General features: G+C 40.3%; 2 protein-coding genes across 5 annotated transcripts in view; both read left to right on the top strand.

The window, feature by feature from the left end:
* tmem131l (transmembrane 131 like) overlaps positions 1 to 9200 on the top strand; it is a 30139-nt gene extending 20939 nt beyond the window's left edge. For 2 of the 4 annotated variants that reach the window (XM_013274085.3, XM_013274083.3), the window contains 19 exons: positions 51 to 174; positions 294 to 363; positions 504 to 613; positions 719 to 788; positions 893 to 1026; positions 1321 to 1463; positions 1561 to 1747; positions 2046 to 2231; positions 2344 to 2493; positions 2602 to 3145; positions 3281 to 3393; positions 3583 to 3749; positions 3853 to 4059; positions 4290 to 4368; positions 4614 to 4723; positions 4852 to 4978; positions 5398 to 5468; positions 5620 to 5753; positions 8665 to 9200. In XM_013274085.3, the coding sequence (XP_013129539.2) occupies positions 51 to 174; positions 294 to 363; positions 504 to 613; positions 719 to 788; positions 893 to 1026; positions 1321 to 1463; positions 1561 to 1747; positions 2046 to 2231; positions 2344 to 2493; positions 2602 to 3145; positions 3281 to 3393; positions 3583 to 3749; positions 3853 to 4059; positions 4290 to 4368; positions 4614 to 4723; positions 4852 to 4978; positions 5398 to 5468; positions 5620 to 5753; positions 8665 to 8880 (2942 nt within the window). In that variant the 3' untranslated portion in view covers positions 8881 to 9200. The remainder of the gene's footprint in view (positions 1 to 50; positions 175 to 293; positions 364 to 503; positions 614 to 718; positions 789 to 892; positions 1027 to 1320; positions 1464 to 1560; positions 1748 to 2045; positions 2232 to 2343; positions 2494 to 2601; positions 3146 to 3280; positions 3394 to 3582; positions 3750 to 3852; positions 4060 to 4289; positions 4369 to 4613; positions 4724 to 4851; positions 4979 to 5397; positions 5469 to 5619; positions 5754 to 8664) is intronic. The other 2 variants (XM_005469780.4, XM_013274084.3) reach the window with 2 other exon arrangements.
* Positions 9201 to 11748: 2548 nt separating this feature from the next.
* LOC109202487 (toll-like receptor 2) lies at positions 11749 to 15623 on the top strand. The gene is made up of 2 exons (XM_019360108.2): positions 11749 to 12449; positions 12745 to 15623. Exon 2 carries the CDS (start codon positions 12764 to 12766, stop codon positions 14594 to 14596), a length of 1833 nt encoding a protein of 610 aa, XP_019215653.1. The 5' UTR covers positions 11749 to 12449; positions 12745 to 12763; the 3' UTR covers positions 14597 to 15623.
* Positions 15624 to 16511: the final 888 nt, after the last annotated feature.

Below are 16511 nucleotides of genomic sequence, written 5' to 3'. Positions count from 1 at the left end.
TGTGATGGAAGATGTTATGATCCAAGTTATTTTCTGGTGTGTTTCATTAGGTCGCTCAGAGTGGCAGCGCTCTCTTCTTCCAGATTTTTCCCACTCGTCTTGGGCTGTGGACAGCAAACTAGCAGCTGAACTCTGCTCTCGATGGCAGAGCCACAAAGACAAGCTGCCTTGCAGGTTATTCTTGAATTTAACACACACACAGAGAAACACACACTCCTGCATTGTGTGCTTTTATATTCCATCAGCGGTCAACATTAGCATAATTATTCATGTAAATATGTTCGTCTTGTCAGGTGGCCGAGACTCCCAGTGGAGGCATCGTCTCTCCTGGACTTTGGTGCTACTCCCGTCAATGAGAGCAAGGTGGGTGACGTTTGTTTACTGAAAATACAGCATTTATTTTTTTATTAGTTACACATTTTAAGATATTTTTTTTAAATTTAGGAAAACATTTATTCTTAACAAGCATTTGTCTTATAAAATAAACATTTTTTTTGTTCCAGGTTAAGACGTTCATGCTGAAGAATCCTTCGTCTTCAGTGGTTTCTGTAGAGATTCGGGTCCTCTCTCTGTACCCTGCTCCCTTGGAGGCTCTGGACCTTCTAACCAAATGGTACATTGTCAAGTTATTGTTGCAGTTTAGTACACAGCTGTTTTGATGCTGCAGCGCCTCCTTCTACTCCACTTCTGAAGGTGTTTTCTTTGTTTGGATTGGCAGGTTTAATATCAGCCCTCTCTCTGTTAACATCAGCACAACAGAGTTCTCTCTGTTGGCTTCTTCCTCCAAGGTAAGCCTTGGAAAAACTCCTCAAAATAAACCTGTGCCACTGTCTCATGTTCTTTTCTTTGACTAATCCTTTCCGTTTCTTCCCTCCTGTGTGCATCTGTACAGGTGGGTAAGAATATGGAAGAAAAAACCGGAGAGGGAGTCTTACGTCTGCTGCTGCAGCCCTGGGAGTCCAGAGAAGTTGCTGTGGTTTTTACTCCCTCTGAACACAAACCCACCACCACCATTCTTATCATCAGGTATTCATTGATAATAGTGTAATGGATTTGATTGTGTCTTCTGGGTCCATATGTGCTGAGTTTTTTGTGTTTCGTAGACATTTCGCATTTCCCACCATTTTTGTGGCACCCGGTTTGGTACAAAAGTGTAGTGGAACATGTTTTGTAGCCAGTTTTTAAAAAGTCGGTAAGTTGTCTGTTTACAACACTGAAGACTAAATGTGGCATGATTTAAGTGTCTCTTGATTTCCTATTTTAAGTTTCGATGTCTGAGTTTGTGTGTTTTTAATCTTTTTCTTTCTTTTTTTTTTCCAGGAACAACCTGACGGTGTTTGACATGGTGACGGTGCAGGGCCACGGGGCCAAAGAGCTGCTAAAAGTTGGGAGCAAACTGCCTGGTCCTGGGGCCTCTTTACGCTTTAATGTTCCTCAGTCAACGCTAATGGAGTGTCGTGATGGTGAGAGTGAAGTTTATCAGCTGTCATATTAATGTAAATTTTAAGCTAAATGTACGATCAAATTCAGGCTAATGGGCATTATTTCTGACGCTTACAGGTCTGCGCAGCAATAAGCCCCTTTTTGCCATCAGAAAGAGCTTCAAGGTGGAGAATGCCGGCGAGCTTCCCCTGACAGTCATGTCAATGAATATAAATGGTTACAAGTGTCAGGGATTTGGCTTCGAGGTGCTGCAGTGTCATTCCTTCAGCCTCGATCACAACAGCTCCTCTGAGCTCACCATAGCGTGAGTGGAATTTCAGACTCCTTTCCTTCATGACGTCCCCTCATTTAACTTTTTGGGTTTCATTTTAAACCATAATGGGGTTTACTTTTCTGGTTGCGCAATATATTAGTTGCCCAATATCCTACTTTTCTTGTTATGTATTTATTTTTTGCTGTTTCTCTTCCTTTTTTTATATTCTTGCACAATATGTCCTGAATATAGCTTCCTCTACTTTTTTTAAAATTCTCATCATTTTGGCTCCTTTTTAATCATTTTGCCGTTTGTTTCTCTCTCTGCCTATACCTGTCCACATCTTCAGGTTTACCCCAGACTTCACCTCATCCTGGGTCATTCGGGACCTCACCCTTGTGACATCACGTGGCACTTCTTTCCCTTTTACCCTCAACGTGACGCTTCCCCATCACATGTTGCCCCTCTGTGCCCAGGTGGTACCCGGCCCCAGCTGGGAGGAAACTTTCTGGGTGGTCACGCTCATCTTCACGTGGTTAGTAACAGTAATTTTTGAGGAGAAGCGGATGCATCGGGGAATGTTTATTGATTGGGGTTAAGTTTTTGATTGACTTGTAAATTTTTCCGGATCTCTGTTTTTGTTGCAGTTTCTCCTTGTTTGGTGTGTGCCTGATGGCCTTTTATCAAGCACAGTTTATCTTGAATGAGTTCTCTGCACCGAGCAGCAGGAGCAACCACAACTCTGTCCTGTCCCGGGAAAATGGCTCAGTCAATAATATCACACCCAATGGAGTACAGTATGTAGATTTTTCTTCCTCATTTATTTATGTACACCAATCGTAAACGTGGCAGGAAAACTTTTTGGTGTTAAAACACTCTAAATAGTCAAATGTCTGTCTGTGCAGTAAAACAAAAGGCAGTTGTAAGACCTATGTGGACACCTGCCACACATCCGACAAAGGTAAAGGCCGCGGGTCTCCAGCCTTAGCCAACAGCCCCGCCCCTCGACCTCAGTCCTCAAAGAAAGGCTCCTCAACCACACCCACCCAACAACAGAAGAAATGCAAGGTTTCACTCTATTACTCCAAATATAAACCCAGCTCATCCACAGCATCAGCTGGTGCTGTGACAGTGGATGAAGAGCTGGAAGACCTGAGACCAGATCCTCCCCTCACTCCCGACACTGACGTCTGCAACAACAACAATGAACCAGCTTTCATCAATGAGATGGAGAAGATGACAGCCCCAGACTTTAAAGAAGTCGTGGAAGATACAATGCCAGCAGCGGTTATGTTTCCCATGGAAATACCTGCTGGTTTCCCAGATAATGTCACACTGGGTCCAGGACCCAGACCGGGCCTGTTAGTGTGCAGTCCCATAGAAAAGAGCTGCACTGAGCACTATGCAGAGAAGATGGAATCTGAGAAAAGGGACAGTTCTGAGGTAGAGGTAAAGGAGTTTTTGTTAGACTGCTGCATTTCTGTTTAATTACAATAACAAATTCATTTCTCCTTTGACTTTTATCATCAAAGAGATTTCTATAGAAAAAAACAACTGTCATCCCTGTTTGTTTACCCCGTCTAGCTGAGAGACGACTGCAAAGGACAGAAAAAGAAAGCACAGAGCACAGAGTCTGGCACTGCAGCAGGGAATAATAAGGGAAAGAGGAGCCGCAGGAAGACTGAAAATGTCTCCAGGTAATACACACGCACTTAACCAAAGCAACACTTTATGTTTTTAAAGCTCATGATGAAAGATACCTTAAGAAAAATCTTTGAAGTTTAATGTAAAAACAAGCAGAGGCTCTCAGTTAACCCAATAATATAAAACCATGTGTTGTTTTGGGGGTTTTTTGTTGTTGATTTGTCTCCTAATTACTGTTGTAGCGCTCCCGAGCACAACATGCAAGTAACACCAGAGAGGGAGAAGGAACCTGATTGGAAAACTGTGGACTTTGTCAGTGGAACCCGCAGCAGGAACCGCTCCACCAACAGCTTCAAGACAGAAGCACTGAAGCCTGTGCAGACTGCTGAGAGCCCACTCAAACAGAACGGTGGGCACAAATAACTAACTCGGCCGTTACCGAGCTTCCTTTAAATGAAGCTACTTTGGTGAGGAAAGTCGATTCTCATTTCGCTGGTCTTTGTTCCTGCCAGGTGTGTGTTCTGCTCGCACTCGGAAGAAGTGTACTCCAGAGTGGCGCGTGGGCAGCGTGTGCGAATCAGGCTCCGACTCAGGCAGCTCATCGGGCAGCGTGAGGGCCAGCAGAGGGAGCTGGGGCAGCTGTAGCAGCACCAGCAGCATGGAGGGAGACAAGGACGCCAGTGCCCGGACACACCGCTCCACTACCTCATCTAGAAAAAGTATGGGGCGCTTACCTTCTCTTGAAAAGAAACCCAACTCAAATTGTTGTGTTGCAGTGCTGCTTTGTTTGGGTTTATAGTGGTGCTGTCTCTGCAGCCAGCCTCACACTTTCTCAGCCTTTGAGTGAATGTGTGTAATGTAGGAAACTAGTCAGTAAAAGTCTTCTTATAATAGATGAGAACTGTAGTTTGACACTTTTTAACATTAGTCAGTTTGTTTGTTTTTCCAGGGGACTCCATGCAGTACAGTGTGTACCCAAAAGAGGTTGACAGCTACCAGCCCATTAATGCCAACTATAAGACTAAAAGGTACCACAAGAACTGGTTCTGATTATTATAAGTATAAAATTTCTTTCTTTTTTTAGTCTTTTTTTTCCAACTTAAACAAATACAAATGTATCAGTCTGTAATTTGTATTCCAATGACTTTGTCAGAGGTGGTCATTCATGTGTTTTTGGGTTTTTTTTTGCTGTACTTTCTTTACTGGATTTAGGTTATCTTGTGGTTTATTCAGATGCAGTGTAAGTCGTAACTTTTGCCTTTCCTCTGTTCAGCATGAACAGCCTGTACCATAAAGACCAATGCCAAAGCCAAGAGTCCACCAGGCCCAGCTTCACCTCAAGCTTTGCTGCTGCTGTTGCTGCAGGAATGGACCAGAACACGGGTAAAGGCTTAATCATTTATAGCAAAGGCACACTTTTTGAAAAGGCAAAATGTGCAGTAAACTTGTCTTCAACAACGGTTGTGCGTCACGTCCGTTTTCGTAATCGTTATCATGTCCTCTCCTCACAGATGTGACAGGTCAGTATCTGCCTGAAGATACATGGTCAGCTCCACCCATCCCCCTCACCAGTGAGTTTAGATACAACGCCACCGAAGCAATGCGCTATATACCACCAACCACCGCGTCATACCGCGGGTGAGTATTTGAAGACGTTATGGAAACACTTGGTTAGTGGCGCTTCACTCAGTTCCAGTAAATGAACTGTCTGCGTGGGTCTTTATGATGGCACCAAAGAGAGGGCTGGGGTTAGTGGAGTCTAAAACAAATCTAGTGTCCATAACAGACTCTTAGATTCATGAAGTGATTAAAAATCATTAGTAGAAGTGGAGAAAACTTTATAAATGTGAATATAAAGCGGCTTTTCACCTGTGGATAATCTGCATATTCATCTCAAAAGTTTGGTGTTCCTCAGACCTTCTCTGTAAACAGCATCCCTAACTGAGTAAGCACATGCTTGAATATCTTTCCTCTGCTGCCGCACTGCATATTTGCTTTTCTGTAGATTAGTGTTTCGGCTTCTTTGACTCTGTTAAATATTTCCTCCTCTCCTGCAGGTTACGTTGGAATAGTGCCAGCAGCCACTGTAACAGTTCCTATAACTACCCTCCGGAAAACGGCTACATAGGTATGAGCTCATGATAAGCACTTTGAACCAGTTATGTGTTCCCATTGCTTTGTAGAAGATCAGCTATATAACACTGCAACCAACAAATAATGCAAAGGCTAAACGTCACTGCTGGTTCAAATCTGAGTTGTTGTTTGTTATCATTTTGCAGGTAATGGAACTTTTACAAGTGGTTTTCACAGTCATGAGGGCCAGAACATGCACAGCAATCAGACCATCTGGAGTGACGAGCAGCCTCAGGAATCGCCCTCAACCTGGGACACAGCAGCCTGTGTGGGCAGCAAGGTGACGCCTCATAATACTCAAGTCAGATGGTTAACGCGGGGTTCTTAAAGTTTTCATGACTCGGTGCCAATTTAGGGAGAAAGCATCTGGGCGAGGGCGGCAAAGGAAAAATGCATGCATTACACCGCAAAGCTTTGTTTTTAAATGAACAGTAGCACTGTAGGACTTTTTATTTTCCATCATGCCTGTGATAGTCTGAGAAGTCAGTAATCGGTTCATTTGCAGATATTCTGTTTCAAAGTACAGATGTTACTATGACTTCATGGTTTTACATCTTTTGCTTCAAAGAATGGTAGTTGTTATTGGTAATTGTATTTTTGTACCATTTCCAGTGGCTGTTATAATTACTCACACTAATTGTACTTGGAGATATTATTTTATGTCCAGTATGTTATATATGACAGCAGTCTTTCTTAATGATTCCTTTTGTGATATATTTTCTATACACTGGGGAAAAATGTTGATATTTTTATAGCACACAGGTTCTCTAAATACATTTCCTGAGTTTCACTAACCAGAGTCAAAACACTACTTCATGATTCATCGTGGTGGTGCAAACAAATGACAGTAAAATTACCTGAAATCAATGACTTCAGCTGCAGTCAGTCAAGGGGAACAGAGTGGAAGTTGTTGGGTTTTTTTGTTTTGTTTTGTTTTTTAAAGAGAGAATATTTATCATTTTTTCTGCACCTTGTAAAGTGACTTTTTGTTTACTCGCTATCATATCTTTATATTTACATTATTCTGATTACATGTTTATAAGGGGTGGGAGTGGCTTAAAGTGTTATATTAACAGAATAAACAGTAAAAGATGGTATGGCAGCTTGTGCAACCAAACCAGCCACTGCAACTACAGCAATAACTGAACTGCATCAACTAAACCAGCCGCGAGGCTTATAAATAAACCATGTAAAGATGACACATAGAGGGTTTCAGTCCCCTAAAGCAAATACACAGTTGCACTTCTGTAAATTGGATACATAAAGCAACACAGTAAAGTTTTGTAGCACAACTGGGTGGTGTAGTTTGCCTTACAGTACTGCAGAGACATCGTTGTGCTATAGGTATAAACAAACAAACCGTTTTATCTCTGATAAGCTAGAGATGGTTAAGATGCTGATTCATCCATCAAGATTACTCTTTAAATAAATGTGCGATGGGTGATAAAACCCAGTTGCCGTTCCAGTTTAAACTTCGAACTTTAGATCAGTGGTGTCAAACATAAGCCGTGGGGATTAGAATCGACCCAGCAAAGACTTCAAGCCGGCCCACTGGATAGCTTTAGAAATGTGCACAGATTTTGAGCTTTGAGCTGTATTTTCTGAAGTTTTACAGCTTTTCCTATTGATAAAGACCCATCTTCCCCCCTTGACATTCACACTACACCAAAGGAATAAATATCTAATAAGTAAACAATCCTGATTTTCCACTTTCTACTACTTTTTTTTCTACTATTTTGTTTTTTTGTTTAGTTTGTTGTTGTTGTTGTTGTTGTTGTTTTGTTTTGTTAGAGAGGGGGGGAGAGACATTTTAGATGAATTAATGAAACAGTTATGTTATAATTACAGGACAGTCTGGGCTATGAGCTACCAGAGCTGTAATTTTACACACTGGTCTGGCTGTATGTGGCCCACAGTGTAAAACGAGTTTGATGTCCCTGCTCTAGATGTAAGCTGGATGTGTGTCAATGGATCAGTGTAACTACACCTCTGACCTCTACTTTCTGAAAATGATCAGAAGTCAGAACATGATGAGCTCTGTGTGGAAATAAGGAAGCAGGGAATCTGGGTTTAAGAGTATGTTACTGTATTTAGGATAGAATCAGCTTCTCTTCTGTTTGTAGTCTCTCCGTAACACGGAGGGGGTGATGCTTTGATTTATTCCTGACATAAAAGAACACACAGTGACAGACGACAAATTTAGCTCCTTTCAAATTAGAACCCAGTTCACATCTTTCTTCAGGTTCAGTCATTTTAGGTTTAGTCATAGTTGCGTTCTACAGAGGAACATGTTTCCCATAAACCAGTCTAAACAGACAGGCTCACATGCAAGCTAACAGGCTGGATAAGAGAAAGGGAAGTTCATCTTGGAGACGGGAGAGTACAGGAGACTGAGTCACGTACGTCTCAACTGAGGGTAAAAAGAGGACGGGGGTATTGCTCTGTCATATAGATGTGTGGAGTCAAATACCCCGGATAGGGCACCAGAAAGTTAAAAGAAGAAAAAGAGGCATGCTGCTACAGCAGCTGGTTTATTTCCACCAGTCTGTGTGGCAGAAATTAGCAACACGATTAACACGAAGTCTTTTGGTCTTTTGTTGTTGTTTCTTTTAATCCAGCATCCTGCACGGTCATTTATTTGTCAGGTTGGCTACAAAAAGAAAATGAAACATTAACTCTTTACCCCTTGAAATACTATTAGAAGTAACCCTCAAAGCGCTTTCCTGAACTGAGTGGTGACTCATATTTCAGGCTGCTTATAAATCAAAATAACTGGGTGGCCTCTGCCTATGCAGCTACCCTTGGAAAAATTCAGATACGATTCTAATGGTCGTTAAACCAAGTCTTTATTGATATATACTGAAGTGTCATTGCGTAAACATCTGCTGACTGACTCACTTTGGTTCAGTAACACTTCAGCTAGATCTTAGAAACTTACTCAAATTCTTTGAGGTATATTTGTAAGACAGTGTAGAAGAGAAGAGGATTATCACATATAACTCATAAAGATGAGGCGAAGTGTTGCCGTCTTTGCTGAACTGGAAAGGTCATTTTGTTTTTGCTAAAAAGGAGAGACGAATCCAGCCAGGTCGTCACTGTGGGGAACAGATGGTATCAGAGTGCAGTGAAAGGTGAGGTTGGAAACTGTCGACCCCTCCTGACAACGTTTTTCCTCTCTTCCGCCCCCACAGCCATACTTCTCGGGTACCCGCAGTCTCTCCCCCATGTCCAGCCTGTTTGGATCCATCTGGACGCCCCAGAGCGAGCCCTACCCGAGCCACTTCCAACCCGAGCGATCGGTCCCGGTGTCCCCATCACCCCGCCTCACTCCCCCTTTAATCGGGAGCCAGTGGGGGCCTGCGGACCGCTGCAGTACTCCAGCTTCAACCCTTTCGGACCGCACATGAACTTGGACATATGGAACTCTTCATCCAACCGCAGCTCCAACTCACAGCTCTCCAACGACTCCGGCTACTGTGGAGATGTTTAAAACAAGTAAATACAGCAGAGCTTAACTATAATTGGAAACTTATAAGTCAAGAAAAGGAAATTAAAAAAAAGAATGTTCTTTTATCATTCATGGGGAAAATGTGAATATTGTTTTTCTTTTATGTTCCCATTTTCAGATGTTATATGTTGTGAAAGGTTAAGCATTTGTTGTATATTTTTCTAGCTGTTTTGCAGTTTTGATCATAGAAAATTAAAAAAAAAAAGTTTTGTACTTGAACTTCATGCGTCTTGTTTCTTAATTGACTTATTTACTTAATTTTCCTTTTTTTATTTTTTTTACTTTCCTGACTTTCAGTCATTTGAATCACTTTTGTGCCCCTGGCTACAAATAATGAGTTTTACTCAGCTGAGCCGTTTTGATTTCTAAACGCACAAAATATTTTAACTAAAACCTACTTTTGGCTGCTTCCTTTTTCACAGCAAGTCACCATAGCAGGCAGCTCCACGTTAGCTTGGCCAGATTTGTGGGTGTGGGGGGGGGGAACTGCCATCAACCCACCTGGTCACTGGATGTTGGTCAGCACAGGCACCAAACTTTGAACTCAAATGAGGTGGTGTAGGATTTTCAAATGATACCACAGATTCTTCTACCAAATATCTGGGATTGGTTTGTGTATTGGTGATTTTGATCCTCAAGGTCAAAGGTCAGGTTTTTGTGAAAATCTTGTGAATGCAAAAAGACCACATTGTATGTTTGAGGTAAATTGTCACACAGTGAATAAGATAAGACTTTATTGATCCCACGGCAGGGAAATTTGTGTGTTACCCCAGCTCAGGTACACATAGCAGAAAGAGTGTACCAGAATATAAAGTCAAGAAATACAAAATAAATCGGATAATACACTATATACAATGGTAGCTGAGGTTCTATGTACACGAATACACAGTATGTGTTGTGGAAATATGCAAGTAGTAAATTTCTATTATATAAATTACTTACATAGTATAGACATGTACATGCACATACACCACACTCACTAAATATATACGTGCACACGCCGATCGATCGATAGATAGATATAAAATATCCAAGTGGCTCAGAACATAAACTAGCAATTTGTCTTTCCTTTTCATAAACACCCAGGAAAAATCAAATCAAAAATGTGTTTGACCCATTTATGATTCGACCTCTATATGATCCAACTGCTAGGTGTATGCAGACATCTGCGATCCCTCAGACTACATGGATATCAGGAGGATCTAAGGTTGTGTCCCTGTGTGTGTGTATATACCTTAAATCTGAAAAAGTTGAGAAGGTGTAAAATGTAAATTTAAGCACTTAAACATTTCTATGTTAGAGTTTTATTTATTAAAACTCTGATGGTGCATTGTAAAATTTCTAAATATAATTTATACCAATGTTAGGGAGATGTTTAATCCCCTACACTGGAAATATTAACAAAACTAAACAAAATATACAACCTAACACCAAACATGAACACGCACAAACACGTAATGCAGTTAGAGTAACATGGGCGAGCCCGGAGAACGGCATCTTTGCTGCTGTAATCTTACTGAGCACAACAACTTTTTTGTGGAAGTCCACATAAACCTTTCCCATCATGCAGGAAAAAAAGGAACAGGGTTTCCCGTTCTCTAACTCTCTCATAACTATTTTAAAACTTCAGTAAGTCATTGCCAAATACACAAACATTGTATGTCCCCATTTATATTTGGTGATACTTAAATTACATTTTATTTAATTCTTTTATCATAGCCAATATCACCTTTCACCAAACAACAATGCTGTTTGTTAGTGTGATTATAAAATTCATTTTCTTTATTTTATCACAGGAGGCTGGAAACCTGTCTGAGGTTGGTTAAAAGGTGGCGCTGACACAGATTTACCCCATTTCAGGTGGATTACCTGTGCTTTATTTAACTTTATCAGGTGTTATTTATGAAAAACAGCCCAATCTGTATCCAATCTTCCATTTAGACCTAGGTGGAAATGTATGATACTCTAAACTCAACACTGACCATCACACACATAAATTCATACGCTGGTTATAATGCGGCATGCACAAGCTGACAAAGGCAACCTAAAATATAATTAATATAACATTTATATTATCACCGTAATGATACACATTGCTTTTCTGTTCACATACATACATGTTAGCTCAATGCAGCCAATCATATGGCAACAACTAAATGCATTTACACATACAGACATGGACAAGACGTACTCAAGTTCCCAGTGTGCATCAGACTGGGGGAAAAAATCTCTAGGGTTTACAGAGAATGGTCCAAAAAACAGAAACTACTCAGTCAGTTCAGTTCACTGGATGAAAATGTCTTGACCCCTGATTCAGGGGTTAGAGGCAGGGGTGTTATAAATAATCAAAAAAAAATAGACTAGGTGAAAAACTTTTGTGAACTTGGAAAGCAAAGGCTACGTCCACACTAATGCATTTTCGTTTGAAAACGCATCTTTTTCTCTCCGTTTTGGCCCCCCGTCCACACTGAGACGGCGTTTTGAAAACGCATACATTTCAAAACGGAGCTGTCCAATCGCAGTGTGGACACTCTAAAACGCAGACTTTCTAAAACGATGACGCAGTTTAGTCATGTGATGTAGTCATGTGACCAATTAAACAAAGATAGCGGAGGGCATTATACAGCAGTTGTTTTGATTGCTCTCAATTTTGACAGCCCTAAAAAAGATTAATATCAGTTTGTACATGCTCCAGATAGCTTTCCTTCAAATTATTTAATTCTCACTCGCTTTTGCGCATGCGCAGGACTGGAACGTAATCGCTTTGGGACGTTTCAATGTGGACGCTCAACTCTGTGAAAACGACTGAAAACGCTAGTGTGGACGTGGAGTGTTTTCAAATCTATCCGGCTAGTGTGGACGTAGCCTAACTCACCTGATGATGCAGTGATGAAGGTGTTTATTGAGACTCTGAATCTCTAAGACTGTGAGTCATCAAATTTCGAAAACTTCTGTGTTTCAAATGTCTGCACTGATTTCCCAAATCTTACCTCTCAAATACCCCCTCCAAACAAACTAACTACAAATAACATTAAAATTATTAAAAACGAAACATTTTCAAACAATAAAGACGAAGCTGAAACGAGAAACCCCACTCTGGCAACTAAAGCTAAACTGAATTAAAAACAAAAAGTCTGAAATGAAATGCAAAAAAATTCTTGCCGCACTTTGGGCCCCTTAGTACATGTAGCATGGCTTAATCACAGCCATTTTCAATGGCTGCTTCCAGCTGGATAATGCAAAATGGCACAAAGCTTAAATCATCTGAACCTGGTTTCTTAAACATGGTAATAAGTTCACTGTACTCAGATGTCTGTTGCTTTATTTCTGGATCTCCACTTCCTAATGTGACAGGATGAATGTATGAGATAAGGAAATAATCGAGCCACAAATAAGAGAAGTGGTAAAGGACACTTTCACATCAGTCAGTGTCCTGACTGTGCAGGAGGAGGACGAGACATTTCATCTGTGAGTAAGACAGCGAACATATATAAGTATATATATATGTGTGTGTATATATGTTCTGTGCTTGTTTAGGATGTCTGCTAAAATTAGTCCACGCATTAGCATTAGAGTTCATTTGATGATCATTCAAACAGTCAAACTGTAATTTCCCGACCACGTGACTTTATAACATTAGCACGAAGCCTCCAGCTGTGCTCCAAAAGCTGTTAGCATGGCTGTTTTTATCATTAGATTGTGTCACACCAGCACCTGAAAGAAAAGCTGTGAGTTAAATTTTGTGTTTGTTTGTGTTTCGCAGGCACTCAGGAGAATAAGTCATGATGTTTCTCGTGTTTGTCCTGTTAGTATCTCAGTGCTCGTCGCTCACCAGTCAACAGTGTCACCACTGTGAACAAACATCCTGCGACTGCTCGAGCCAAAACTTTCGGGAAGTCCCTGCAGCCGCTTCAAAACTCATCACTGAGCTCGATCTCTCTTTTAACGCACTGGAGACGATAATGAAAGATGACTTTCTTTCATATGCCGCTTTGAGGGCTTTGTTCGTGAATAACAACAGGATCAAAACCATCCATGAAGACGCATTTCACCCGCTGATTGATTTGGAGAAACTGGACTTGTCCTCAAACCAGTTGGAGACTTTGTCTTCTGGTTGGTTTCAGAACCTGATTTCTCTCCACTACTTGAATCTTTTGGGAAACAAATATTCAACACTTGGTCAGGGAAACCTTTTCCTGCCACTGAGGAGCTTGAAGACCCTCCATTTTGGAGGATCTTTCCTTCAGTCTGTCAGTAAAAGGGATTTTTCTGGCCTTTTTGGTCTTGAAGAACTTGTTTTTGAAGGAAATCATCTGCAAGTGTATGAAAACGAAAGTCTGAGACAAATTGGACCCATTAGCCATGTAACACTTAGTCTCAATGGAGTATTTCACAGAGATTTAGCAGTAGTACAAGCTATATTGTTAGACGTTGTTCATCCAAACACAACAGTGACATTCACTGACACACAGTTCAACAAAAGTTTGCAAATGTTCCCACTTCGTGTGGTCATCGAGCGTGGTGCTACAGGTCTTAGTTTTAAAAATGTGAACATGTCTGTGTCAGCTTGTGTACAACTTATGAATATTTTTTCGGGCTCTGATCTGACTTTTTTTGCTATCGAAGATTCTCAAATCTTCAAAAATGAAGAGGAAGTCTTTCTTGTTGACATAAACCTGAAAGGCTTGGATGTCATCGTCTTCAAAAACATTGATATTAACGTGTTCTACCGTGTTCCTGAACTCCATTTCATGCAAAATATACTGGCTGTAGTAAGAAAGGCATCTGTGATAAACTCCAAGTTGTTTGCCATTCCTTGCCAATCCACTATTCATTTCTCAGATTTGGAGTTTTTGGACATCAGTGACAACATAATCGCAGATTTTACACTTATGGAAATGATGTGTTATGGCATCGGTGTCCTTCTAAATCTCCGCACACTCAACATCAGCAGAAATATTTTGTCTTCAATCAACAGCGAGCTTTTCACTAAACTAGTAAAGCTGGAAAACCTCGACATGAGTGGAAACTCATTTGACAGCATGCCTTTGACTTGTTCCTGGCCAGCAAGTCTCAAGTTCTTAAACCTTTCGTCAACTTCTCTTCCTGAGGTGACATCCTGCCTACCACAGAGCCTACAGATCCTCGATTTATCCAGAAATAAACTGACTGTCTTTAACATTGAATTGCCGCTTCTCAAAGAGCTGTACATCTCTGGCAACAAGCTTGGAAATCTTCCTGATGGGCATTTATACCTCAGCCTCGCAGTTCTCTCCATTCAAGACAACAACTTGGCCAAATTCAACAGTAAAAACCTGCATGATTACCAGAGCCTGAGGGTTCTGGAAGCTGCTGGCAACCCTTACGTCTGTTCATGTGACTTCGTAGGTTTCGTGACAAATGACTTGATGAACCATAAAACTGTAGTTAGACATGACTTAAAGTCTTACATCTGTGACTCTCCCGATGCAGTGAGGGGGGAGAGAGTATCAGACGTGAAGCTGTCAGTGTTCGAGTGCCACACAGCTTTAGCGATTTCTTTGCTCTGCTTAGGCATCCTGGTGCTGTGTGTGCTCATTGCAGGTCTGTGTTATAAGTTCAGAATTGTGGGGTAAACGAAGGTGACCTGGGTGGAGACAAAAAGCTCGACTCCCAGCAGTCGAGTTCTGACAGAACTTTGTCAAAATCAGGCTGCGGAAAGTGATGAACTCTAGGACGTACCTGCAGTCGCCTCACCATGAAGATCAGATTCCAGCGTTCTGGTAAAGTCTGAGAACAGCGATTAAAACATCTGAAACTGATAATAAAGACAATCTATAAAAGGGTTTATACTTAAAATTTTGATTGTACACACACATATTTACCTTCTCTAAGTGCTACAACATCAGTGACTTTACGCTACGAATATATTTTAAGACTATTATATTTTATTATGATATTTTAAGAGTATTATCAAAGACAGCATGACCTATTTTGAATGTTATTTGGTCAATCTGTTTAAAAGCTCAAGTATTCCTTTCATTTGACAGTAAAAACAAAGTACAGAAGGCTGTATACAGATAATTTTGGAATCTCTTAAAACTTGCCCTTGTATTTCTGAAATCCTTTAAAAATCTTTCTCTTGTTATATAAATGTGCTAAAAAAAAAGCTTAGCTCTTTGTACATAATTTGGGTTGGAGCTACATATTACTTATATATCTTTCAGTATTGTGCTAACTTAGTTTGAATGGTGTCAGGAATTGCTCTTTTCTTTCTTTTTAAGTTTTTTTTCCCTCCATGAATGCATGTACTCTAGTGGAGGCTTACATAAAAACTAATGAGAGATAAGTGAGTGGTCTATTACAGGTCATAATTGTTTTGTATACAATAAAGATTAAAAAAGGCAAAGTGATCTTTTTGTTTTAGTTCACTGGAATGTTTCACAGTTATCATAAGTACCACAACCTGTAACTGAGACAATTTATGTATATGTGAAAAACTCAAAAGTGATGATATAGTCAGGTGCACAAGATTTTTGGGCAATGACACATTTTGTGTTGTAATTTTGCCTCTGTGCACCACTACAATGGATTTAAAATCAAATAAGGCAAGTGTAGAGTTTCAGCTTTAATTCAAGGCTTGAATAAAATTGATCACTTTAACTGATTAAGAATTACAGTCATTTTTATCCAAATGGCCAATTTTCAAAAGAAATTGGAAAAAATATGATTATTTTTTTATAATAAAGATTGTTTTTAATACTTGTATGAAAGTTTTCAGTCAGTAATTGCTGGAAGGGTAGAACCCGTTGACATCAGCATTTGCTCTGCTTCGCCTTTGGTGCAAGCCACCATCAGCTGCTAACTGGTTGTGAGTCTCTGCCTTCAGTTTGTCTTCAGTAGCTGAAAAGCATGTAAAATGTAAATATAAGCAGAATGCAGTGATTTGCAAATGCCACAAACCATTATTTTGTTTTTATTTTTAATTAATATGAACTGAGGCAAAACGAAAACTGTTCTGTCGTCAGACAAAACAAAATTTTTAATTCTTTTTGAAAAACTTGGATCCTCTGCCCTCTCCACTGAAGATGAGAGACTATCCAGCTTCTTATTATTCCCAGTGCAAAACTCTGCATCTCTGATACTCTGTGGATGCATCAACGCATATGGAATTGGCATCTTGCACATCTGGAAAAACATGTACCACACCTAAAACAGCAGCAGAGTTTAAGTGCAGTTCAGTCAAACCATTATAAAGGTTAATAAGAAGTTTTTGTGGATGAAGCTGTATTTCCCTAACGGCATCTTTCCACAGCAGTGTTCTGCTTTTACTGACCGCAACAACTTTTTTTGTGGAAGTCGACATTAAAACTTTACCATCATGCAGAAAAAAGTAGAACTTGAATTTCCTGTTGTCTAAATACTGACATGTGTCAGATTCTCTGCTCTTAAAATGTTGCAATCTTGGTCAAAATAAGCAACCTGCCAAGTCCATATTGATATTACTGTTACATAACTATTTTAAAAACTTCAGCAAGTGATTGTCATATA

This window comes from Oreochromis niloticus, linkage group LG6 (assembly GCF_001858045.2).
Source record: "Oreochromis niloticus isolate F11D_XX linkage group LG6, O_niloticus_UMD_NMBU, whole genome shotgun sequence".
Classification (NCBI taxonomy): Eukaryota; Metazoa; Chordata; class Actinopteri; order Cichliformes; family Cichlidae; genus Oreochromis; species Oreochromis niloticus.
The sequence above is the reverse complement of the archived record's forward strand: the minus strand, read 5'-3'. Positions and strand labels throughout refer to the sequence as shown.